The sequence below is a fragment of the Dromaius novaehollandiae genome, chromosome 2 (assembly GCF_036370855.1).
Source record: "Dromaius novaehollandiae isolate bDroNov1 chromosome 2, bDroNov1.hap1, whole genome shotgun sequence".
NCBI lineage: Eukaryota > Metazoa > Chordata > Aves > Casuariiformes > Dromaiidae > Dromaius > Dromaius novaehollandiae.
The window spans coordinates 134,108,337-134,134,714 of NC_088099.1; the positions used below are offsets into that span (position 1 = coordinate 134,108,337).

The following is a 26,378-nucleotide window of genomic DNA, read 5'->3' on the forward strand; positions in this document are numbered from 1 at the left end:
AATTGCTAAAAGACTATGCAGGTTCCAGGAGACTGGTAAAGTATAAAATGTGTCCGTCTAGAGAAAGCAAAGCCTTCCAGGTGAATTTGAATTCCTAGAGATATTCTGGAAGAAATTTTGTGATAAAGCAGTTAACATAGGTTTGTCAAGAACGCATAATCTAATCTAATGTCCTTTTTGAGAATCAATTTCACTGGTTCAGTAAAGAAAGAGAAACAGTGGATTTCATAGATCTTGAGATGAGTGCAATTTCGACACTGTCCGATGAAAGATTTATTAAAACAAAAAGCCAGGGAAATAAAGTTGTCATAAAATCACCAAAAAATAGACATGAGACTTGTAAAGAAGCAAACTTGGAGAGCACTTTCAGTAAGATGACAGCCAAATCTGTTGTTGGTTCAGTTCTATTGAATATTTCCATTAAGATGTAACAGAAAGTAGCCATAAGAAACAGTGCTTTTCAACAGCATAGCTAGAAGACAGGATCAGAGTTCAAAATTATTTTGCTAACTGGGATACATGTCTAAAGTTAGCAGGATAAAATCATCAAGGCTAAGGCAAAACGTGAGGAGAACTCCAACGTACAGCTTAAAATGGGGAGAACGAGGTAGGCAGTATGTTAGAAAAGTCAATGAGCAAAAGTAAGGTTCTATCACCGAAAAAAAGCAAATTTATTTCTGGGATGTAGTAATAGAAGTTCGTTTCGTGTGTAATACATGGGATATAATTACTCTACTCTGTTTGGTGTTGATGCCTCAGGAGAGCATCAAGGAGCAATATACTTTAAGATAAAGACAAAGTCGTACTGGAAAGAAGCTAGAGGAAAGCAGTAAGAACAAATCATGTAATGAATGCAGTCTATGAGGAAGATTAATGAAACTGTTCTTCTGTGAGAAGACTGAGCATACACATATACATATATAAATAAATATATATATATTTACACATATGTGTGCACACATATATATTTATAAAATACATGTGAACAATATAATAAATATTGTCCATTTCTACTGGCATGGACATGTATGGCAACAAGGAACACTGCAAAGAAAATTCAAGTTGGATATTGGACAAAACATACATTTAAATGCAGTTAAACATTGGTGCAAACTACATACAAGTGTAGAATTTCCCTCGAACAGGTGCTTTTATAAACTGATTAGATAAACAGTCTTTGTGGATGATCTGTGTCAGTGGTTTTCAAGCTCTGGTCCACAGTCTCCTAAGGATCCTCTGAACTACTCCTAGGAGGTCCCTGAAAGGTGATTATAAAAAGCAAACTTATTCTCAGTATATAGAACAGTTCTCATATTCATGTTTATGGGTCCACAAATTGAAAATGTTTGAAGAACACTGATCTACATATACCTGATCCAGCCTCAGTGCAGAAATAAGATTAGATAATCTCTTGAGGCCTACAAGCCCGTAATTCTTTTGTTCCTACGTGACAATTTATATCCCCTCTGTGACTCCATTTTTTACTTATAAAAATGCAAATAACAGTATTTTCCTGCCTCACAAGAGATTGTGTCAATAAAGGCATTATAGCTTGTTCAGATAAAATGGCAGTTATATGAACTGCAATGTGCAGAATTGTATTCACTTCCCCTTCTGTAGAATTTTTCATAGATTTGGAACACCTGGCAGGACTTTATCTCCTATCCAGGCAGCATCTGTCACACACATTACGGTCGCAAGGAATCTCACAGAACTTGCTTTATATTTGCAACTCTCATTTAAATGCAGGTAAATACTCTAAGCTCTTTTGAGATATAATAAAGAGTACATAAAAGGAGCACTTGTGATTAAGAGCACTTTTATTATAAACTTCTACAAAAGTTTTCACAAAATATTCATAGTTACTAGTAGAACTGCATCTAATACCGGCTTTGAGTAGAAAAGCCCCCAGTCAGCTGTGCAAAGGATGGACTCAGGCTCCAGGGAGGCCCTCAGGCCTCCCGCCTACTCTAGGCTGCACCGTCATGCATCCAACCCCGAGAAAGCCTATCCAGGTACCTGCTATTGTGGAGGTAAAATGTGGAGAAGAGCAAGCTGAATATACTGCTGTGCACATGTTAAAGCAAGTTTCAGCACACGTTACCCTCCCCTGCTGCCTGGGACACAGCTATGTGATGGTGCTGGCATGGAGGCAGAGGCTGGTGGCCCTGCAGGGTGGTGGGGACAGGGAGGTGGGGCCTGCTGGCCCTGTGGGGCAGCAGGGATGGGGAGGCAGAAGCTGGTGGCCCTGCAGGGCAGCAGGGATGGGGAGGCAGAGGCTGGTGGCCCTGCAGGGCAGCAGGGATGGGGAGGCAGAGGCTGGTGGCCCTGTGGAGCAGCAGGGATGGGGAGGCAGAGGCTGGTGGCCCTGTGGAGCAGCAGGGATGGGGAGGCAGAGGCTGGTGGCCCTGTGGAGCAGCAGGGATGGGGAGGCAGAGGCTGGTGGCCCTGTGGGGTGGCAGAGACAGGGAGGTAGAGGCTGGTGGCTTTGCAGGGCAGTGGGGATGGGATGCAGGGGCTGGTGGCCCTGTGGGGTGGTGGAGATGGGGAGGCAGAGGCTGGTGGTCCTGCAGGGTGGCAGGGATGGGAAGCCACAAGCTGATGGCCCTGCAGGGCAGTGGGGACAGGAACGCAGAGGCCGGTGGTCCTGTGGGGTGGTGGGGCCACCTCTGCCCCATCACCCAGGGCTGCGTTTTCATGGCAAGCCGTGGTCTCCAGGCAGGTGCGAGCTGGGGACGTGGGTGGCCCCTGGGTGTCAGCAGTGACAGCAGCAGCTTTAGTGAGAGAGAGTGTGGGTGTGTGGGGGGGGGGCGTGAGCGCCCTGCCCCACGGAGACCCCCATGCCGCGTAGGGGACGCCCTGCCCCACGGAGACCCCCGCGCCGAGGGGCGACCGCCGCCCGGCCGGGCCCTGGGCCCGGGCCCAGGCTCAGGCTCCCCGCAGCCGCGATGGGCCGCAGAGCCGCCGCAGCCCGGGCGAGGGCGCAGAGCGCTCGGCGCCGGCAGCCGGCGGCCTCCCTTCGCGGGCCGCCTTCGCGGGCCGCCCGCGCCGTCTGCCCCCGCCTCTCCGACGTTATAAACGGGGCGGGCGGCAGCGGCCGGGCCTGGCAGAGCGGCTGCCTGCTGCCGGCTGTCGCCGCCTCCCCGGGGCCTGCAGCGGTGCCGAGGCTGGCCGTGGCGCCGGCCCCCTCCATGGCTTTCGTCCGCAAGCGGCGGCTGGAGCGGGAGCGGTACTCCAAGGAGAGGTGAGCGGCGCGGCCCTCGCCGCCCCGGGCCGGCCGTGGGGGTGCGGGGGGGGGTGTGAGGCCGCGGCTGCCGGCGGGGGCTCGGCGGGGAGGCGCGGGCCCCTGCGCAGGCCGGGGAGCGGAGGCCGGCTGCTGCTCTTCTGCCGCTGCTGTCACTGTTTTTACTGTTTTAATCGAATCAGCTGGGGCTCCCTGCAGTGGAGCCTGAGGAGACAGTGGAAATAATACCGGTTGGCTTGCTTGAACTAGGTGAAAATAGTACACGTAGATTTTTTTTTCCAGTCCTATTAGTGTATTGGTGGTGTGGCATTGCAGCTCAATATATATCCTGGTTTCTTTTTTTTTCTTTTCTTTTTTTTCCTGAACAGCATAATCAGCATATTGTCAACCCCTAAATTACAGACTCTTTGGCGGCTCCTTGAAGTGTTAAATGCAATTACCCCATTCCTTCTGTCTGACTGTAATCTCTATTTTTTGTTCCTGTGGCTAACTGAACATAGAAGAAAGACGCATCACACTCACTTCTTGTATATCCTGAATTTAGTCTCCTACTTTTAAGCAGAGCCTGGCTTTTTTTTTTTTGTGTGTGTGTGTGTGTGTGTGTGGCTTATCTACATCAAATTTGTCGCAACTTTCAAAACCCATGGCAATTTTAATACTGCCTTGTAGGAGATCTCCGTAAGGTAAGAGCGATCGGCAGAGCTCCTTGCCGGGGACGGGTGGCTCCGCGGAGGCTGGTGGGGTTTCCTGCTGGGGAGCGGTGCTCCCAGGCGGCCCCGTTGCGGCCGGACGCTGAGCCGGTCTCTTGCAGGCCCTGCGCAAGTCCCGGCTGTGCAGGCTACGCAGCACTGTTTATTGTTGGGGAGAAAACCACATGACGAGGAGCATGCCTCACTTTGTCCCTGTAAGCTCTGATTCATAGCTATTCAGCATGTTAAGCTACTGCAGCTTTTAAGGTACGTTCAAAGTGCAAGCATTGCGAATCACTTTTTCTTTTCTTGTGTATCTTGCTGCTTGCGGGGCTGCCATGAATTGAGTTACATCTGAGGGATGAGGGGGGAAAACAGACAAACTTCCTGTGCGGGAGGAAAAGATGGAGATTTTTCAATTGGAAGTAAAACATTTTCAGCCTAGGAAAATATAGAAGAATGACTATAATCATTTTGATCAGGATTCAAAGTCTCCTCTTATTGAGAAGCCTAGGAAAAGTTCAAGGCTGGTCAGATCTGTCCCAGAGAAAGTGGACTCCAAATCTCTTTCAGAAAGCCCTGAAAAACAAACCGACTTACCAGCATCTGCCAGCATTACAGATTTGCAACTAGTGAAAGTCTCTAATGAGAAATATTTTTCCTTGGTTATATTTGGAAGCCTTTTAGGATCTTTTGTCTTATTATTTGGGTTTGTAATTTGAGCACATCAAGATAAGTCTTGTTCTCATTTGTGCTTCTAGCTTTTCCCATGTAGATATCTGTAAACACACTTCTCTATTGCTTTCCCTTGCTTAAAAATATTTGTGTAAAATAAAAATAAATTTATATGCATTTTGTACCATATAATGAATCCTTTTCCCTTTCTCTGTTCTGGTGGTTTTCTAAATGAGGAAATCTTGAATTTTTTTTTGAAATTCTTTAAAGTTTTTTGGTTTTGTTTCAAATTCTGGTTTCTATTTTCCTTATAGTCTTTCCTTAAAAACACAGAAAACTTTAATTTTAAAACTTTAATTGAAGGGATAGTCACTGAGAGCTTTTCTTTCAGCCTTCTTGCTGGGTAATTGTTACAGAGACATCAACTCCTGCTTAAATGTTTTATAGGTAGATGACCAGGACTTTTTGAAACTTTGTGGCAATGGTGTTTCATAGTTCCTTTGTTGTCATTTTTTGAATAAAGCAGTGTATAAACATTTAAACTGTAAAAGATTTGGTAAGAACACAGAAATTGACTCAAAAGGAGTCGGAACAGAAAAACAGGCAGCTTCCACTGTGAAAACAGTAGGTAAAAAGTTAATCTTACATACCTGGTTTAGAGGTGAGGAGAAAGACGAAGAAAAATTTTCTGTAGAAAAATAATTTCCTCTGAACTAATTAGGTGGGCCACTTTAATATTTGGTTACATGAACCTACTTTTCTGACTATATACAGTTTTCTGGAGGAAAACAGGAAGATAGTAAATGGTTACTGTGTGTGCACAAACTGAGACTAGAGTGAGGTTTACTTTACACTTCATTAAACAGATCCAGCTCCTTATTGCGTAGGGATAATTCTGGAAGGCATCTTTAAACTTATTTGTACTGGTAGACATCCATTTTCATTTTCCCCAGGTGTTCAGTGTAAAGAAAGATGAGATATTTTCCGTTTTAACTAATGTGGTGCTGTGTGCATGCTTACAAATTTAATACTTAAAATAGCTAACGTTAGGGAGTAGAAGTTTTTTTTTAAAAAATAACTTTAATTACAAAACTTCAAATTAAATGGTGTGGCTTTTTTGGTGAGCTTGTTGCTCTCCTTACAGAGCGCTTTGTTCTGCTGACTGTGTGCCGAAATGTGGGCAAGGCTCGCAGTTGATACAGAGGCTTTTTATAAATAGTTCTGTTGGTGTGTTGTGTGCCCTGTGCTTCCTGTTCAAGGAGTTCATCTGTTTGGCTGTTGACATCCCTCACGCACGTTGGCAGCACACAGGTCCTACAGGTGGATCTTTTGTGTCTTGGGTTGGTTTCTTTGTTTGCTTTTAAATCTGTAGCCTTATCTTATCCTCTTGGGCCAAAACATACATAATAAAAGCTTTTATTCAAATGTCAGCAAATGAGTCCTATAGCTGGCATAAGCAGCAGGTATAGATACTTTGCTGCTGCTGGGATGAGGTTTAGTATTACACTTAATTTTATATAGCTGTGGGCTGCTGCTGAAGCAGGCTGGCCTGCTTGCTTGTCCCTGGCAATGTACTGCCATGGTGTTAGGTCAAGTGATTGTGTGTTTGCAAGGTGTCAGCTCAGCCCCTTCATCTGACTTAAAACCATTCTGCCCCAGTGGTTTTCCAACTTGTGCCTTGCTGGTTGCTTGGAAGTGTTGCAGAGGAGATGAAGTGAGGCCTACTGTTTCAGAGCAGCCTGTGTTTACATTGAATTAGGTGTTAGTTGGATATTTGCATGCTATGTTTTTATTTTTATTAGAACTATGCTAGAGCATAGAGGAAAAAAATAATCCTATATTTGTTGTCTAAATGCAATTCTGCAAGCTGTTGAGTTCAGTGGGACTCAGTAGAACTATTGGCAGAAGCGAAGCTTAGAAGTGCCTATGTTGGAATCTGTGACTGGAACTGCTGTGTTTTGAATGAAGGGTAAGGTTTATTTTATAGAAGACTTCAGAATCCTGATACTCTTTGCTTATTATAGATGGGTTGATATAGTAGTTTGACTGTGAGATCATCCAGAAGTGATGGAAATGGTTAAAAAATTCAATCACAGATTAAGACTTTAAAGCGGATCAGTGAGGTGTCTTCTCCTCTGGATGGTATAAACAGGATCTTGCCAGGACACCGGTCCCTGCGCATTCATTTTTGTCTGATTCTGACAAGTCTGGTCCTTCAGCTGGAAGGTGCCATTGGTATATAAAATAGAATGTGGGTTTTTCCTTGTGGGTTTTTTTCCTCTTTGTATTGCTGGATCTTAGATGAGTTCTTCGCTAACTGAAGTATGGAAAGATGTACTAATTAAGCACAAAATAAGGTTCTGAGGTAGGATAGGCCTGAAACTCCTATTTGGGGGATATTTGGTGGTATACTGGCAGGACTTCTAAACCTCAGTTGGTACTTTGTAAAATAAGAATACTGTAGTTGGCTTCTCTGCTTTAGGCTTTGAGCAATGCTGGGAATGTTTGGGTGCCATTTGGGTTCCCAAACCTTGTATACCGAAGATGACATTTATGAGGTTAAGCTTTGCAAGCGTTTTCTTGCTATGTAGTATCTGGCCTGGTTTTCATATGCCTCTTGGGTGTGTTCTTGACTCATGTTCCCTAGCCCTTCTCTGAGTGGCAATTATACAAGAGCTTTTATTAAAAAGGCAAAAATAAATGAAACACTAACATCTTTGTTTTTCAGACAAAGCCTAGAAAAGAGCAGCTGGAGTTCTTGACTGCTTTGTTTGCTTGCTACACTTGTGTGATACCCATTTCTTTCTGCTGCTGTAGAGTAACTTCTGTTTTTCTTGGCAAGGCACTCCTTTTTGAAGCTGCTTGTCTATGGTGATTCCCTTTGCAAGAGGATACCTTTGACAACATTTTCATGTGATTTTTCCAAGTTTTCTTAATCAATACATTTTTTCTGGGATAATACAAAAATAAGGATATTTAAAATAAGTCTTCAAGCAAAATTATATTAGCAAGACTTAATTTACCTCTCCCTTATTTATAGGTACTTATCTTTTCATCTCAAATAGGTCTGTCATATTATGAAAAGATTAGCCCCTAACTCCACAGGTTCTGTGTACTTCTAACACCAATTGGTGTGGACGAGAACTGAAGATGCTCCAACACAAAAGGTTAGGGCCTTCAACAAGGTTTTCTATGGAAAAAATAACACAATATAATGCTATGTAATTATCCACTGCCTTTCCCTCTGTCTCAAGCCCTCAGATAGACTGGTACAACTGTGACTGGTTCTGAGCAATTATTTAACTATCTTACTTCAATTTCAGACCTGAGAAAGTCCTTGTGTTCTTTAAAGTTGTTTGATTTTTTTTCTTCCCCAGCTATGCAAGTTCTTATGATAGGAGATGTCACCTCACCTAACATGTCCGTGCTCCATAATAGCATGTTGCCCCCACCCCCCTTCCCCCCAAGCTTCTGCTGCTGACTTCAGATGTGGGGTTTTCGTTAAATCTGAGCTGTAACAGCTGAAATGCCCTTCCACCCTCTCTGAAGTTCAAGAGCTTCCCCTGAAAGCTGTGATGGCTATCAATTCCTCTCATCCTAGAAAGTGGAACTGCAGCTTCTTTACAGCAGAACTGCTGTAAAGACTTGCTGCATCGAAGGGCGCAGGTCTCACTTCTCGCCATGGTGGGCAGGTTGGCTGCTGGCCCCAGCCCCGTCACACAGTACTGTCTCTGGTACTTGCTGGCTTGTTCAATGAACTGATTCAAATAACTACACCCACAGAAAACTACCCCGAGAAAACTCTTCTGTTCAAAACTGAAGCTTCTATTCTTGTACGTGTGCTAACTTGATAGCGTCTTTGATTGGAAGTAGCTTGTCTTCACAACTGTAAGCAGCAGTTGTTGAAGCCTTAAAAGCCGGTAGGCTAGATTGGACAGGGGAAGCAACTGCAGCTTCTTTTAAGTTCAGCTCTTCAAATGATCAAACATACTAAGCAAATAATCGTGTTCTGAAAAATTTCCTGAAAGCTTGTTTGTTATTGGTAAGACTTTGAGAATGAAGACCAAACTGTTAAGAAGCTAAAATGTAGGGCATTGAACATCTTTGAAACTCTTACCCCTTACAGGTGCTTTCATGGGATTTGAGCTTTCTTTGAAAATCTCGTCTAATTTATCTAGATCTTTGTCTTCTACAAAATGTATTGCTTTTTGAAATAGTCCAGTATGTCAAGTCCAATATACAAGATAAGTGATCCCTGAAGAGATGATTGTGGCTCACGGACTTCGTCAGTGTGTTGTGAGCAATTAAATAGCACAGGGACTACAACATTTGTGAAGAAAAGCATGTAAAATGTGTCTTGCTTATTAGTAAGCTGGCACAAATATATCCTACAATACACTAAGGTTTTACTGCTTGATTTTGATCTTGTGTCAACAGATATTTTGGTTGGTTTCCATGGGCCTTCCAGGAGAGTATGTCTAGTTAGAGGATAGTGCTATTGTTAATAAATACTAATTAAATGATTTATACTTAAGAAGTTTCAAATATCAGTTGTGTTATACATTTTGAAAATGGATTAAAATGAGCTGCTTGTCGATGCTCAGAAATATATCTCAAACTTGATCCTGTCATGTTTGCCTGAAACAGAATAATTTCTATTATTCATTTTATTACGGTGTTGCAGGAATACGAGATTTGAGAGCAATAGGCACAAACAGAATGTCCAACTAAAAAAAAAGTCAAGTGTTTGCATTAGAACCTTAAGTTTTCTCCAGATACTAGTTTTTGCTGATGATTTAAAAGGAAAAAAAATGTTTTTTTGTTTTAGATCTAATAATGTAGTCATGCATTCCCCCTTTGATCCTTTTAGTTTGCTTTTAGGAAAAAACATAGATGTTATTTAAAAAAAAAGAATGGGGGAGGGGGGCAAGGACAGGACGGATTGGTACCTTTATTGAAGTTGTCCAGTGCTTCTAACTGGAAGACATTGTTTATATGTTTGCCCAACTTTAATTGCTCAAACTGAATTTTTTGTTGCCTTAGAGTCAGCCTTAAAGGAAAGGGAAGGTAGTCTGGGAACAGATATACTTAGCCTTACGTGTCCTGATTTTGGCCCTCTGACCCTGGCTGTTCTTCTCGGACTGTATAGTAAGTCAAAGGCTTAATGCTGTGTGCTGGTTAATTGAGCAGCATACAGAACAGTACCACTGCCCAGTGGATCAAGACCAAGATACAGTTCACCACTGTTACACATTTAATCAGTTTCTTAAGCAATGCATCATACATTCTCTTGTTACTGTTTTTTTCCCTGTCTTGCACAGAAAAATTAGATTATTATAGACTTGTACATACAAATTCCCGTCATAGGACTATTTAGCAGTTGGTAGTATATAAATTTAAATGTCAGTCGTCTTTATCACGAGAGTCTTTGGAATTCCGCTGTTACTTCTTTGCAGAACAGTCATCCTGCTGGCTAGCCTGACTGCTTAGTTGCATGTGGAAGACTGCTCTAATTATACAGCTGTAGTAATTTTCTTATTTTTTCAGGCCTTCACAACACTGTTAGCCTACAGATGCAATACTCCACAGACTGATCTCTTCCTTTGCTATCTGGAAACATTTGTCAAGCCTCCTGGCAAGCCTGGAGTATCATCCTGTGTAGTGATGGTTCTCGAGAGGGACCCTGTTGATAGATTACTGTCAGTGGCTCTATTCAAATGGCAGAAGTCTGTTTTGTGAAGATAAAAGCTCTGACTGTTTTCTATTAATGTCTGATTAAAAAAAATTTTGTTTTTGACAGCCCTGTGGGTCATTAACAAACACAGGCAAATGAATGCAATTTAAATACTTAGGCAGCAAGGTTTGAGTTGAGTTGGGGAATTCCAGACGGTTGTTCCTGAGGTCATGTCTCATGATTCCTGAGGTTCTTTGTTAGCAGTAACTTGATGTGGTCTAGGTTTGTTAGCCAAACACAGCCTCTGGTTAAGATGTAGATCTGAACGTTTATGTTGCGCGTCTGGTATTGTAACTAGAACTTAGAAGTGTATTCACAGAAATGAAGATGAACAGGGACTATCCCTGGGAGCGACTGACAGAGAACAGCAAAAGAGAGGGAAATCCTAAAAGCTCCAGGGAGTTAAAACACACACTGGTAATAGCCTGAAAAAGAATGAAACATAGGTTTGACTTGTGTATTCAAGCAGTTGGACTCTAGTAGAAAGAATAACTATTTGTCTTAGCTTATATGTCTGTAATAATACATTCTTTTGTCCTGGTGTAGAAGCATACAGTGAAATCTTTTTGATTTGGGGAGTACTGCATATCCAAGATAGGTAGAACTTTTGCAATTCTTGTGATAGAATCTTTAGATTAAGCTTTGATTTGTTTAAGCTAAGATTTGTTTAAGTGAGAAAGTTGTCAGGCTGGAGAAGTGACTCTTAGCCTGAAAATACAGGAAGAAAATGCAGTTAGAATAAACAGACCTGCAAGAAGGAGAGTAGAAACCAACACAGAAATGCCTGGAAGAGACTGCAGAACCAGTTTTAAGGGGTGATGGGGAGAAGATGTCAAAACACGTATTTGGCCATATTACTTTTAGTGTTTGGGGGAAAAATGCTGCAACAGCAGCAAGAAATGAGGTCACAAAATGAACACGTTATGGTGTAGGAGGTTGCTGGTTTACGGCTAGAAGGAATTCTACAGAGATGCTACCACTAAAAACTGAACAGTGAGTGGTCCTATGGAAGAGGGCCCAAGAGAATAGCAGTGAAATAGTAAATTGGATGCTGTGGTAAGTATTTTATTTAAAAAGGAACAAACCTGGAGTTTCCCAAAATACCTCATTAAAGAGCAGTTAAAACAGCCCATGTGAAGAGTTTATCTTGAATTTTCATGCATGCCTTGTGGGTTATTTTTTCCACAAAGCCATCTGATTCAGCAGGAGCGAGGATAATGCAAAGGGCAGTATACCTCAAATCTTTCCTGGTAGCCCACTGTTTCTTGTTTTGGGAAGGCTATTTGACAAATAAGCTATGAGTATAAAGATATGACAGTTTCGAAGGGATTGTTCCCTCAATGCATGAGCGGTGCTGACATGTCTTCCTCAGTTTCTTTCAAACAGTACTTTTTAGTTTTATTTTCTAGGTTTTTTTGACCTATGGCTATTTTCTGTTGAATATTATCCAATGTTTTACATATTTGTTGAAGGTGATACATGACGGCTTATGCTTCCCAGTTATTTATATCCTTCGCAATGTATGTGTGATCGGACCGTGTCTTTCCTAGAAGAGTGCCAGCTATCCAGTTGTTCCTAATCTTTTGTGCAGCAGCTGTTCTTGGCTGGATGCTGTCTTGCTCTTGTGCAGTATGTTTTTTCCATACTGTGTTTTGGCAAGATCATTTTGATTGTTCCTGCCCTCCAATGCGTTGGGATCTGTTTCAGTTTGGCGTCATATGAGAATTTTAATAAGTATGTTTTTTGCCAGTTTGTAGTTCATGTAAGGAAAATACTGACCCTCTGGAAGGTCACTCAGTCTTATTTCTTTGTGGTGAAACACTACTAATGGGTTTGGTTTTGAAGAAGCTTTGCCCCTGCCTTTGAGTAGCTTCCATAGGCCAAATTTTACCAGTTTGCTTGAAAAAATACTCTGTGGGACCATTAACAGTATTGCTGTGACCATTAACAGCATCGCTGTGAAGCTGATTGTTTCCCTATGTCCATAGTGCCTATTTGCTGAAGAGGGAGGGGAGGTTGGTTTTCCAGACAAATCTGGGTGTTAGCTTTCTGTAGGGGTGTGTGTGTCTGTTTTTGTGTTTGGTTTTTTATATACTTTGGTCTGTGAATAAGTTGAGTATGTTTATATTTGCTAGAAATAACATTTTATCAGTGGATCATTGTTCATATATCCTGATATATGAACTTATTGAATATATAATGATTGAATTTATTGAATTGAATATATATTGATATATAGCCTTATTGAAGAGCTTTAAATCAAAATACGATAGCGCTTGCTAGATCTATGTTTGCAAGATGCACAATTCCAGAAATTTTAAATTTGTCCCAGGTGACTTCAGTTGGATGATCTGTTGAAAAATGAAGTTTAATGGTGACTGTGGGACATGCTACAGATTCTTACTCTTCTCTGCCTGTTTAGTGTGTAGACTGCTTTTCCTGAAGCTTTTTTCTCAAAATGCAGAGCTAGACCTGTTTAGCTTCCTGAAAGTGAGCGATCAAAATAAGTATGAGAAGAATAATTAACTGCTTCAAAGGCACTAAAGCCTCTAGAACTTGGAAGTCTGCTTTACACCTGATAGATACGTCATGGTTTCCTAGTTTGCAGTAAGCAAAGGGACTGATGCTGCATCTCTTGAGAAAGGAGATGTGAAGGCAAAACCCCTAAAGCTAAACTGGAAACTGGAGATAATAGACACCCATACATTAGCAGCTGTTGGGATAGAGGCTAAAGTGACTTTTGGAGCTTTGTATTGAATTTTCTTTAAGAACTTTTTGAAGGGCATATTCTATTCTAACTTGTATGTTTTTAACGTTGTAATGTTAGCCTTTTCTCAAGGGTTTCATAAAATACATGATTTCAAAATAGGCAAGGTAAAGATAGTGCACTGACCTTTTTGAGAAAGCAGCATAGCATTAGGGCAAACAGTCTTGGATATAGTGTCTCTGAAGAGGAGGATTTTTGATCATATGCATACTCTTATTTGTAGTTACAGCAAACCATTGTTACTAAGTTCTGTTTAGTGTAACACAAACATGACAAAACTTATGTGAACAAAATACATTTTCCAAGAACACTGTTTTTTCTATGTGAAATATGCTTCCTTAATGAGCAGGCCGTTCAGTATGTAGTTCATCTCGTGAGCTCTCGACATGTTCACTGCGTGCCATTTAAATACTGCTGTGGGGATACCTGATGTGTATCGTTCGCGTTGTCATGGGCATTTTGTGTAAAGCTCATCCCTTAGGCTCAAAACGTGGATGTAAACAAGAGCTGAGTACTTCTGCAAATCAGACCAGAGTTGCAGACCAACTTTTGCATTTCTAAGGGAAATGATTTAAGATGTTTCTGCTCCTCCTGCTGTGCCAATGCCCGTGCTTATCTCTGCAGGTGAAACTCACAGATTCACCCTGTTATAAAGCTAATGAACCCTGATCACTTACAGGGGTTATTTAAAATAAGTTGTTAAATAATGTAGTTTCACATTATAGCTACTCTAGCCTATTTGGGTTTACGTTGTACCAGCACTGCTCCTACTCTGATCCTGCAGTGAGCTACTTTAGAAAACTTTTTCAAAACTCTGAGGTTTGTTTTCTGTTGGATTAGTTCGGAAATACCTTTGTTGTGGGTTTGAACAAGTGCTGTCACTGGCACAAAGACGATGCAGAGGTGGGACTGGAGAGGAAGGTAATTCCTCTTAGAGCCATGGAGTGGCTCAGCTGTAATGTAAAAACTATGCCTGTGTTTTCTGTTACCACTTTAAATCGATATAATCTGGTTTTGCTTCAGAAAGATCTAAACTTGTTCATTCCAAGCTGTTAGTTCCTGCCCCTCCTTTTGTGTCATCGTGTATCTTGACTGGGCTAAGCTGATCAGATTAAACTAATATAAAATTAAAAACAAACAAACAAAAAAGCTGGGTCTATTAGGATGGTTCTCACCTGAGATATATGAAACAGACTCATATACCTAACCTTACATATACTGGGAGATCATCTATCTTCATGTGTACATGCATTTCCACATAAGTACATTCTTTTAGAAAGACAGTTTAAATGAATTCATGCTAAGGAGGGGGAGAAGGCCAAATCACTGAAGACTTCCAAACATATGATGCTGTATACTTCCTGTTCTATGATGTTTTCTTCTTGAAGAAATTATTTATTGTTTTGTAGGTTTTCGCTGCTGCTGCTTAACCTGGAAGAATATTACTTTGAACATCACACAGCTAATCATATTATAAATAAAGGTTGCAGAGATGAAAGGTACAAAGCTGTTACATACATTCATTTACTGGAGTCATTCTAGTCTCATCTGTTTTTAAAACATGTATGACTACTTTTTGTTCATTTCAGAAAAATCAGAGGTTCTCTAAAGATCTGCTCAAAATCAATTATTTTTGAACCTGATGAAAAAATCCAACCCATTATCAAGGTAAACAGTGCAATCTTACAACTTTTGGGTAAGTTCAGATTACTTTTAAAAAGCTTTTTAAGACGAGTATGTATTTTTATAACTTGTTGCAGATACCCCTGAGAGACTGCATTAGTATAAAAGCCCCAGAAGACAATGAGGGAAATAACCCTTTCACATGGTATGTGAATTTGAGTTACTGTATATTTGCATTTAACTCTTTTTAAAGACCAAATCGCCATATCTTCAGATATCTTATTTTCCTTTTAGGGATACATCTGGAGGGATTTCTGTTGTATGTAATCAGGTAAGAACTGCATATAACAGTTTCTTGATGTATAAATGAGAGAAGTTGTGTTCTGTAACGGTGTTTTTCTTGGAGTTGAAGTGTTTTGTTTTTTTGTTTTGTTTTTTTTCTAACTGGAAACAAAATTAATTAGTGTCACAAACCTAGCATTAATATGAAGCTATTGATGCTGGAAATGTCAAATTATTTATGACTTCATTAATGGATTACTTTGATAAGATGAACTTTTTGTACTGTGCAGTTTGTGAAGGAGCTTGGGGCAATTTTAGAATTGCATGGAAAAGGGAAATAGACGGTCTACTTAACAGAGATGAGTAATAATTTTGTTTATTTGTGTTGTTCTTGCTAGAGTTCTCTGTATTTTTCTCCTACTTTCTGCAGCATGTAGTGATAACGGCAAAGCCCATCTTCATCCTCTGAGTTCAGCTTTGTGAAAGCATTGGACTCTGTTGTATATGCACCAGATAATTTTCCATAGCTGCCTTGAAAAATTGGTTCAGGTTTCAGTTATGAGCTGTGTTTAACTTGAGTATGTTTGTAATTAATGTTAACCAACAGAATATACTTTAAGCTTTGTAAAATTGGAGCTGATAGGTTTTTGAAAGCTATAAAAGCTTCAACAAAATGTTCATGTTTTCATTTCAGGAAAGAACAGAGATGAGGTGGGAAATATTCTTTTAAATATGCTAACGTCTTTGTAAAATCCATTACCTTTAACAATAATGAAAACTGATAGCCTTGCTCAGTTGAGTATTGCTGCAGTCAAAAATGAATTCAAGTGCTTGCTTTTGTCTACTTTGGATATGTTTGTGGATTTTGTTAAAGTAATCAGTATATTTAATTTCATCTTTGAAACTACTTCTGTGAAGAGTATTGTTTAGTTACAGTTCCCTGTATTGGCAATTTTAATTGTGTGTTGAGGAATTTCTTTTAAGGCATTTCTAATTATGTGCCCTGCAAACTTGAAGGTGATCAAAAAAAAAAAAAAAAAAAAAGGTGAAGTGTTGCCTTTTATTTCATTACCCTGTTTCTTGGAGGAAAGGAGAACTAACTTGTGAAATGGCAAGTGTTGGTTTAGCTATGTTTAGCTTGCCAGCCATTATTATATCATTGGGGAAAAGATCTGGAATATCTTGATGGGGAGATGTTAGGTTTTCTTTTTCCTTTCCTTTTTCCTTTTTCCTTTTTCCTTTTTCCTTTTTCCTTTTTCCTTTTTCCTTTTTCCTTTTTCCTTTTTCCTTTTTCCTTTTTCCTTTTTCCTTTTTCCTTTTTCCTTTTTCCTTTTTCCTTTTTCCTTTTTCCTTTTTCCTTTTTCCTTTTTCCTTTTTCCTTTTTCCTTTTTCCTTTCTCCTTTCTCCTTTCTCCTTTCTCCTTTTTCCTTTTTCCTTTTTCCTTTCTCCTTTTTCCTTTTTCCTTTTTCCTTTTTCCTTTTTCCTTTTTCCTTTTTCCTTTCTCCTTTTTCCTTTTTCCTTTTTCCTTTTTCCTTTCTCCTTTCTCCTTTCTCCTTTCTCCTTTCTCCTTTCTCCTTTCTCCTTTCTCCTTTCTCCTTTCTCCTTTCTCCTTTCTCCTTTCTCCTTTCTCCTTTCTCCTTTCTCCTTTCTCCTTTCTCCTTTCTCCTTTCTCCTTTCTCCTTTCTCCTTTCTCCTTTCTCCTTTCTCCTTTCTCCTTTCTCCTTTCTCCTTTCTCCTTTCTCCTTTCTCCTTTCTCCTTTCTCCTTTCTCCTTTCTCCTTTCTCCTTTCTCCTTTCTCCTTTCTCCTTTCTCCTTTCTCCTTTCTCCTTTCTCCTTTCTCCTTTCTCCTTTCTCCTTTCTCCTTTCTCCTTTCTCCTTTCTCCTTTCTCCTTTCTCCTTTCTCCTTTCTCCTTTCTCCTTTCTCCCCTTTCCTTTCTCCTTTCTCCCCTTTCCTTTCTCCTTTCTCCCCTTTCCTTTCTCCTTTCTCCCCTTTCCTTTCTCCTTTCTCCCCTTTCCTTTCTCCTTTCTCCCCTTTCCTTTCTCCTTTCTCCCCTTTCCTTTCTCCTTTCTCCCCTTTCCTTTCTCCTTTCTCCCCTTTCCTTTCTCCTTTCTCCCCTTTCCTTTCTCCTTTCTCCCCTTTCCTTTCTCCTTTCTCCCCTTTCCTTTCTCCTTTCTCCCCTTTCCTTTCTCCTTTCTCCCCTTTCCTTTCTCCTTTCTCCCCTTTCCTTTCTCCTTTCTCCCCTTTCCTTTCTCCTTTCTCCCCTTTCCTTTCTCCTTTCTCCCCTTTCCTTTCTCCCCTTTCCTTTCTCCCCTTTCCTTTCTCCCCTTTCCTCCCTTCTTCTCCTCCCCCCCCCCCCGTCTGTCAATGCAGAAAAATGTTTATTTATGTAGAAGTAAGACCTGAGTACAAAGTAGGGATGTGTCTTAGTCTAGTAATGATTTTCCTATGGCCTGGTTCAGGTCTGTTAAAGTCCATGTCAGATCAAAGGCATCGATTCTGATTAATATTTAAAGTAGCACTTAAAGGCATCCCAAGTTAGTAAGCCTCTAAGCATGCCACTCAATTTCTTCTGGCAACTTGTCATGTGGCAAAGGTCAGCTCTCGTGTCAGCCCGTGTGATGTGGGATAGACTGTAGGTGCTAGATGGCTGGCTTTTGGCTAGGAGACGGTATAGTACCTGTTCTTATAAGGTTAGTATTGGTTCTTGATTGTGGATGTGACTTGAGAGTGCTGCCACAATGCCTTTGGATGTGGAATTGTAGTATGCAAACGGTAGTGCTGGGCCTGGTGGAGCTGGAGCCACGTGCCAGGTGCAGCCGAGTCTGGGCTGTGGAGTAGAAGAAAGCCAGTAGTGGAGTGCAGTATATTTTGTAGAGTCCAGAACCACACTCAGGGCTGGGAGTTAGCAAGTCCGAGCCTTTCCTCTAGACAGAGCAAAAACATGACCTATTTCTGCTGGCAGGTAATAAGGGGCTATCTATAAACCGATGTGTTAAGTCTTTACCTAGGGGGATGTGAGGAGAACCCTCTGAAGAGGGAGAGTAGTTTCATGTGTTTTCTGGGGAAGAGCCTTTCAAATCTGAGAACAGCATGAGAAAAACAAAGCTGTTCAAAAATGTGCTGTTGAATGACAGAAGAAGTGTGATGTTAGTGGCTGATTTGAAACTGGAAGCAAAATCTTCGAAAGTGGAAAAAAATTAATTTGAAAAGGCTTATAAAGTAATTTACATTGTGAATTAGCTTTATTTCAAGGCAGAACCTTAAAAGCATAAGCTGCAAAAGAAGAGGCGGGGGAGCTTTCTATTAAATGCAGTTAGACCTGTTGTCTTTAATCTTGCAAATCCTTGAAGATCATATGATTAGAATGAAAGAAATAAACTGTTTAAATAGGTAAGCCTGTGAACTAAGTTGGACACTTGTCCTTTTTTGCAATTGGTAGTTAGCTGTTATAAAGGTTACTAGTCTTTTTTGTAGTTCCACTAGGATAGTCACTTAACACAGGATATTGCAACCCAGTTTTTTACTTGCTTAAATGGTATGGTTAGCTTTGTAGTCTTTATCAGTACTTCATATTTTAAGGCCTAAGCCCTTAACATTCTTTTATTCTTTCAGGTTTTTCTCATTAAAGAAAGAAACATTATTGGACCCTATAAAACAGTAAGAGTAAGTAGACATTTTTCACTATTGTTAGGGAACTAATGATTTGAAAGAAACTATGTTCTTGTTCCTGAAAGATCAAGATAGTTAATTATCATTTGAGGAATATGACAATAAAGCATCAAGAAGTTAAGACATTTTGTATATTAGATAAAACTAGTGTCTCAGTTCTTCCATAATTTGTTTGTGACGTATTTGTTGGAGAACATACTGCTGACTTGATACTTTCTGTTTCAACAATCAGATAGAACTGTCAGCTGGCCACCACTGTTTAGTGGAAACCGCATCCTGGCTGAGAACTTCTCCTCAGTTCTCATTACATCTAACAAAAGATCTTGCTAATTGATATTTTCCAGCTGAGTGCTCCACAGTTCAAATGAATGGCAGAGAAGTCTTCTCACAGCGGAAACCAGAGCTTGCTTCTGTACGCATGGTGTCTGCTCTGATTCTGAGCCTGAGGACTTTAAGGCCTAGAAGGAAGGGTTTTTCAGCTGGAATGGGAGAGGGCTTGAGAAATGAATCCAAAGCAAAAATGCAGGGTCATTAAAACACCTCAGAAGAATATAATCCAGGTCAAGGAAAGGCAACAGAACTGTAAACTTCTGTGCTTTTCACTGTTTTTGCCCAAGAATTCTTGCCTGCGGCAAGAATTGCAACAGACAGAATTATATTGCTCAGTATATTTGTACAAATAAAAGATTTCAACAGTAATGGAGTACATATTTTTTAATACCATTGTGAACAACAAAGAGACTAGAGAAGATTTCTGATTTATTCTCTCAACTGTTATGGGTTATTTTTTATTAGATCTGACTCTGAACTGGAATTTTTGATTTTCATTTGCTTTATGCCGTTAATTCTTCATGTGCTGAACCAGCTTTCTGCTCTAGGCCTTGTATTTTCTGTTTCATCTCTATGTGCAAGACTTAAGTATTACATAAATGACCATCACACTGTCTATGCAGGGGGAGGGAGAAAAGGGCCGTTTGGAAGGCTTTTCATTTTACTCCCTTGTCCTAAGACAGCATTCATTCATTCATACTTAAAACATTCCTAACAGTAATTAGAACCTACAAATTTTTTGTTGCTGCTAAATATCTTTGACTGGAATTGTTACCAGTTCCAGATACTTCACTAAGAGCTTGAGTTTTGCTTTACATTTTAGGTGAACATATCTTCTTAACGTGTACATGAACACGTATAACATTGATAAGTTACAAAAATACTGAGCTATTGTTTTTGCATGTGTCTGGAGAGCCATCTCCAGCCATCTCCATCTGGAGAACAGCTCACAAAAGCTTTTATATTGGCTGTAAGCAGTCCTTATAAACTGCTCAATAGGATTTCTCAGATCCGTGCTGCTCCTGTTGAAGGGTAAGGATGACTCAGTGAAAAGTTACAAAACTTTCATCCAAATTAGTGCTACTGAATTTTTTGTCTCCTTTATCCCAGCCCCACTTGTTTTCTGAAGCATGTTTTTCTCTTGGATTACTGTCAGTTCAGCTCAGATAACATACAGTTCTATGAAGATGATCCAGATTTCCATGTTTTCTTAAGTTACAAGAGAGGATGTTTTGATAAATTAATCCTGCTGTATCTGCAGATCAGTGTCTTGAAATAGTCTTACTGATCACTTTTTTAAAACCTAACCTAAGAAAGGAAAAAGCCCTACAGAAATGTGTTGATATAGTTGTGTGCTATATTCGGGAATTGACAAGGGATCCTACGACCTTTGCTGAAGACAAGTTATATGTAAGAGTTAATTTTGGTTGATTTGCACAGATACCTTTAATATACCAAAATAAAAATATGAAAAAATTATGTACTGTAAAGCAGCACTTAGGAAAGCAGAAAATTTTGTGGAAGAAAAGGATTATGCCACATGTTCTGGGTGATGGAGATGATGTGTTGGCGAGTTAGAAATGGCTGGTTAAAACAGGTTGTGATTGCATTTTTGGATCATGACAGCTCAAAACAATTGCTGTAGAGAATGATAACTTGTATAGCATAATCTTTCAAGGTTTGATGGGTTAGAATTTTTTCTCTAAAAGGCGTGCAGTGACTGCCTAAATGTATCACATCACTTACTAGATGGAGCATGTACTAATTCTATATTTTACATACGTTTAGCCTCTGTTAATTTAAGTACTGCAAAGCTGTGACGTTGCATTGTATTAAATAACTGACCAAGTATTGTCCACAAAGAGCTTTACGTCAAGGAAGATACATTTGTGAATAAATTAAGATTTCACACCTATCTTCAGTATGTGTCAGGACTACTGCAACCTCTGAAAAATGTACTTTGACCAGGTTTTGTAGTGTTTTAGTTTAACTGAGGTTGGTGGGGGTTTTTTTGTTTGTTTTTTTGTTTTTAGACCTATTTGTAGTAAACATACTTTTTGTTTTAGGGTAGAACTGAATACTTATTCCAGCTGGATGTTGCTGGGAAACTGGGAGATGTTGTACAAACTCTACATCAGGTAGGTGCTGTTTGATATCGCTGCATGTTTTATCACTGCTTCTTTCTTGATGTTTAAGGGGAGCTTTCTTTAAGTATTTTGAGTAGCTTCTCATTCTCAAGGTGAATTTTTAGAGTGTCTCTTTTTAAAATGCAGCAATTGAATATACAGCCTCTAGTTCTGAGAGCAGTCTTAAGCTCCTCCTGTCAGCTGTTTTCTATGTAGAGTGGTAGTATATAGATAAAGTAATAACATGTAATGAACAAAGAAACAAAAAAGGCCAAGAAAGCATGTGTTTTCTTTTAGTACTCTATCACCAAGAATGCTAAATCCTCTAGTTTCTGTTGACTTCCGAGTCGTGTGGGAGATATCTGTGGTATTTCACTTAAAGCGTACTATTCTTTAGCTCTACAGGGCCTCTTGTCTGGATAAGCTGGGAGATCAAGCTGCCATGGTAAGTACCTGATGAATTCTATTGGAATATCACTGTTAGTAATGAAACGTTTGCATTTGGATCATGGACCATGTTAACTTTTTTCTTCTCTCTCCCCCCCCCCCCCCCCCCATTAGATAACTGCTATACTGCAGTCACGTTTGGCTAGAACTTCGTTTGATAAAAACAGGTATCTTCCTAATAACTTTCTACTGGAAAATGAGTTTCAGCATAAAGGATTAGTCTATTGTTTCGGTGTTTAATACGTATGTGTTTGAGACACCGTAAACTCTCTAATTCAGAAAATTATGATCCATCTTAGAACAGAGAATGGGAAACTCTGTGAAGATAAACCTAATACCTTTTTTGTCTCTCTTCAAACTGTTAAGGTTATCCATGAATTTGTTGTAAATGAGGCATTAATACATGCCAAAAAAGACTTTGTCAATGTAGTTACTGCACTGAGAATGGTGGAGAATGTAATAACTTCCCTTTCTGGAGCCTCTGTTGAGGTAGAGGTCTGAACAAACAACTCTTCATGCCTAAAATAGTCTCCCTTAGTAAGGGCCCAATCCAGATGTCCCAAGGTAATAATTTAACCTAATACCTTTCAAAAGGATTTCAAAGGATAGCTTTCCTTAAGTTAGATCCAGAGGTAAACTTATTCCCTTTCTTCACTTGTAGATTTCAGAGCATTTCTGAAACGCTGCATATGGAATGCAAGGCAGAAATGGTGACACCCTTGGTGACTAATCCAGGGCATGTGTGTGTCACTGATGCGAACTTGTACTTCCAGCCTCTTAATGGATATCCTGTAAGTGTCCAGTAAACAGTCTTGTGTAGATATATGCACCCTGCTTTCCCAGTGGACAGTTCTCTTTTTCTGTATTATTCCTTTTAAATGCACATGGAGCACAGCTCCTAAGAGACTTAACTTTCAATTATGACCAAATCTTTTAGTTTTCCTTTAATTTAGGCAGCTGAACTGCGTTCAGTGTGTCTCAGTACACTGAGATGTTCTGTGTTTATTGCTAGAAGTTGACCTTTTGCTGACAAAGCACCCAATGTCCTTTGTTAATTGTCTGTTAATCAAAAATATGCAGAGTAGATCACCTTTTTTAACATTTCATTCAAGATAAATTCAAAATTTTGTTCCGCAGTGCAGTTCCTACCTGTGAGAGCTTTATGTATATTTAGTTCATGTCAGAAGATCTTAGCTATGTGCAGAAGGCGGCTTTCTAATTCTTGATTAAACTGACTGTTCCTTCCTCTAGAGGAAAAATGAGTGCATGTCATAGACTGATTACTGCTTTGAAGCTTTGTTCCAGAAGTGCCAACAAAAGTCTCAGCAGACCACTGATATGTTTAAAAACGTCTGTACTAGTAAAATCTGTTTCACTGCTGAACATGAAAAATTGCCATTCAATTTCTGGCCATAAGATGGCACTATTGGTGAATAGTTTGCCCAACAGCCCCATGGCTTCCTTATTTTAATATTCTATTTTTGACTTCTTTTGCATGATTATTGTCACTGTCAGAAGACTGAAGTGGTAATGCATTATTTGTGATTTTTTTTGTAAACTGCTTTGTTATTTGGGAAAGAACCAACAGTAAAATCATGTTTCCTCTGTTAAAGTAACTACTGAAAATCACTGTTCTACTGCTAAAATGACATGGGTGGATATTGCTATCATACTGCTGGTATCTCTAGTCTAGAAAAACTCCAGATTGACTGGAAGGGGTTAATATAGAAGAATGTAAAGGCTAGTATTTCCTTTTGGAATATCTTTATCTTTTATCACAGAAACCTGTAGTACAGATAACATTGCAAAATGTGCGCCGCATCTATAAAAGAAGACATGGCTTAATGCCACTGGTAAGCTCAATTTAGAAGTTACTTCATGCTGTATATGTGTTTTCTTGAACTGACCAGCTGAAATGGTGTGTATCTTTATGTAGAAATTAGCAGTTTTTTAAGGACTATGGATTGAATAGTGAACAGCACTCAAAGATCCAGTCTGGTTTTGAAGTGTTTTAGTTCCTTGTGTTGTCAAAAAAGATGAAATGGGAAGAGTGAACTATGACAAGGATGAAAAGCTTTTCATAAGCAGTCATTGTAGAGGGAGGGAGAAGGGAGTACCTCCAGGGAGTGATTCATCCCACTTCTCTCAAACACCTATTTTAGGATAGAATGAATTGTCCTCTCATGGTGCACTTGCGCTCGGAATTGATTCATGGATGGAGCCTGAACACTAGTTTAGACTGATACTAATGTGGAGCGATGAGCCCTGCTGTAAGTGACTGAGGGATAAGGCCAGTGCTGCAGTGCAACCTTGAGCTGTGTGCTTTGTGTTTTATACTGAAATTTCAGTCTTGAGCACAAGTTTTGTCTCAAGATACACTTAAACTAAACAGACCTTTAACTGTTTGCTTCACTCTGTTCAGGATGTGAAATACATAACTTGTCCTTAAACAATTCAGATGGAGCCAATCTGTGGACAGCTATAAACCTATTTGCTCAGTTGGCTGTAAATTGAGTGCCTTTATGGTTGGGAAGGGGGGAGATGAAAAGCAAAATGTTAGACTGTATGTGGGCAAAACTGTTGCCCAGTTTATTAGTCTTAAGTTCCAGATATTAGTAACTGGAACATTCTGTAAAAGTATGAATATTATAGCTTGTCATTAATTGCTTTCAATTTATTTCACTCACCTTTAATTTCTAAGGGACTTGAAGTATTCTGCACAGAAAATGATCTATGTTCTGACATCTACCTGAAATTCTACAACTATCAAGATCGAGATGAGCTCTATTTCCTTATTGCTACATATATAGGTTTGCAGCATTTTTATTATTATCGATGTAATACTCTTGTGAGGGGAAATTTTCTAGGTTTTGCTGTCTTGATATGTGGAAAGAATTGGGAGGATAAACAGCTGAAGTTAGCACTATTATAGCAATGTATGGTAGAAGTAAGCAAAGTTCAGAATGAACGTTCCAAAGTTGCATATATTCTGTTTGTATTTGAAGACCTGAACATGAAAGCTGAGATAATATTGTTAAAATGAAACTGATTCTTTTGATTATGAAGCTTTATGTACTGTTCTAAAAAGAATAGTCTCTATCTTCAAAGCAAGGGGTAAACAAGATCCACTAAGCCAAACTCTGTTTTGCTGAAAGAATATAAAGACTGGCTTGGGTTTTGGTTTTTGTTGGGGGGGGGGGGGGGGGCAGATTTTTTTCTTCTAGTTAACTCTAGCTTAACAAGTAAAATCATGTTAAGAAAATTGCTGTAATGAATGGCTTTCCACCACACATAAATGTGGGAACTTTCCTCAGTCTTATCAATGTTTGAAAAGCACCTCTCCAAAACAATTCAGTTTTCATTTGTATTAAATCTTGTATGCATCAGTTTCTGGGAAATTATACATATCTCTTGCAGACCATGAACAGAACCTTTCTAAAAGGCTAGTGTGTATGCTGAAAAAACAAATATTAGCTTTATCCCTCACTTTCTATAATGCAGCTGCAACTGAAACATTGGAACTCATGTTTACTGCCAGTATTGAAAGTGTTTATGTAAAGTTTATAATTTCTGGTTATTGTATCAGAACTCTAGTTTTGTTGTAACGAACTTGGCTAAATATCAGTAGACATTTTCCTCACTTCACCAGAGCTTGGAATGTCCACAAAGGCTATAAAGAAATGATTGCTTACCCTGAGAAATCCTTTTTAGTTTTTCAGATTTTTCTGTTGAAAATTATTTTCACTCTACTAAATACATGCATACGGTTACTCTATTTTGGCCTTTGATTTCTGGATAACTTTTTTCTGCACTCTTTCAAAGACAATTTCCAGATGCACTGACTGAAGTAAAGCATCCAGTCCTGTGGAGATTTGAGTCCAGTTGTACTTCTCAGAGGTCGCTCATTCCTGTTTAAAAAAAAAAAAAAAAAAAAAAAAAAAAAAAAAAAAAAAGTATGCCGAAGGGGATGAGTGGAAGAGTTAAGATAGTCTTTCCTCTTGGCATCCCTTTCCAAAACAGCTCCTTATTCTGTCTTAAAGATTTGTTTTGTTAGTGATCAGAAATTTTTTAAAAAAAAGGTAAGCTCTTTTTCTAAAGGTGGTTGTGGTAACCTCAGCAGCTGTTTCTAATAGCAGAAGATTCCCTCTTGGAAGTGCTGACACTTTTTTACTTATTTGTAGAATTTCAGGAAGAGAGGTGAGGAGAGGGTTGGCATATATTTTTCCAGCTTGAGCCCACCATATCCTAACCTTAAATTTTTCTTCTACTTAGTAATTGCAGGGGCAATCTATAAGTAACTTCATGTTCCATAAAAGTCCCAACTCTGTGGCATCTGGAAATGTTGTGGCCCTCTAAGTGGTGGTAAAAGGTAATTTAAAGAGCTTGTGTCCTTTAACTGGGATAAAGAGCAACCTGTAACAAACATGCAATAAGTGTGCTGTATAACGCTTTGCATACTGAGAATGTAGTTTCCCAGTGATTACTTGATGAGGAGGTTGACTGGAGGGGCTTCTGTTACCTTGACATGGTTGCATTCCTTCAGTTCTGCTGTTTCAGGCATTGGGCAAGGCACTCACCGGCTCATTGCCTTAAATGGCCTAAAGAAAAACATAAAACAAATGACTCATTTCTCATGATAATCCTGCAACCCGTAGGACAGACTAAGAAGACAAAGAAACATCTTTAATTTCATCTTAAGATGGAGAAATAGCATGAAATCAATATGCTTGCACCAGTTTATCCTCCATCAGTGTATCTGCCTATTTTAACTATTGATTGTAGAATAGTGCA

At 39.6% G+C, this 26,378-nt stretch overlaps 1 protein-coding gene across 2 annotated transcripts in view; it reads left to right on the forward strand.

Moving 5' to 3' along the window:
- The first annotated feature begins 2,936 nt into the window (after positions 1 to 2,936).
- The window catches only part of NSMAF (neutral sphingomyelinase activation associated factor), a 41,912-nt gene continuing 18,470 nt past the window's right edge, over positions 2,937 to 26,378 (forward strand). For both annotated transcript variants that reach the window (XM_064507507.1, XM_064507508.1), the window contains exons 1-12: positions 2,937 to 3,244; positions 14,519 to 14,608; positions 14,699 to 14,777; positions 14,870 to 14,937; positions 15,027 to 15,063; positions 18,628 to 18,678; positions 21,081 to 21,152; positions 21,538 to 21,585; positions 21,702 to 21,754; positions 22,249 to 22,378; positions 23,369 to 23,440; positions 24,289 to 24,397. In XM_064507507.1, the coding sequence (XP_064363577.1) occupies positions 2,949 to 3,244; positions 14,519 to 14,608; positions 14,699 to 14,777; positions 14,870 to 14,937; positions 15,027 to 15,063; positions 18,628 to 18,678; positions 21,081 to 21,152; positions 21,538 to 21,585; positions 21,702 to 21,754; positions 22,249 to 22,378; positions 23,369 to 23,440; positions 24,289 to 24,397 (1,105 nt within the window). In that variant the 5' untranslated portion in view covers positions 2,937 to 2,948. The remainder of the gene's footprint in view (positions 3,245 to 14,518; positions 14,609 to 14,698; positions 14,778 to 14,869; positions 14,938 to 15,026; positions 15,064 to 18,627; positions 18,679 to 21,080; positions 21,153 to 21,537; positions 21,586 to 21,701; positions 21,755 to 22,248; positions 22,379 to 23,368; positions 23,441 to 24,288; positions 24,398 to 26,378) is intronic.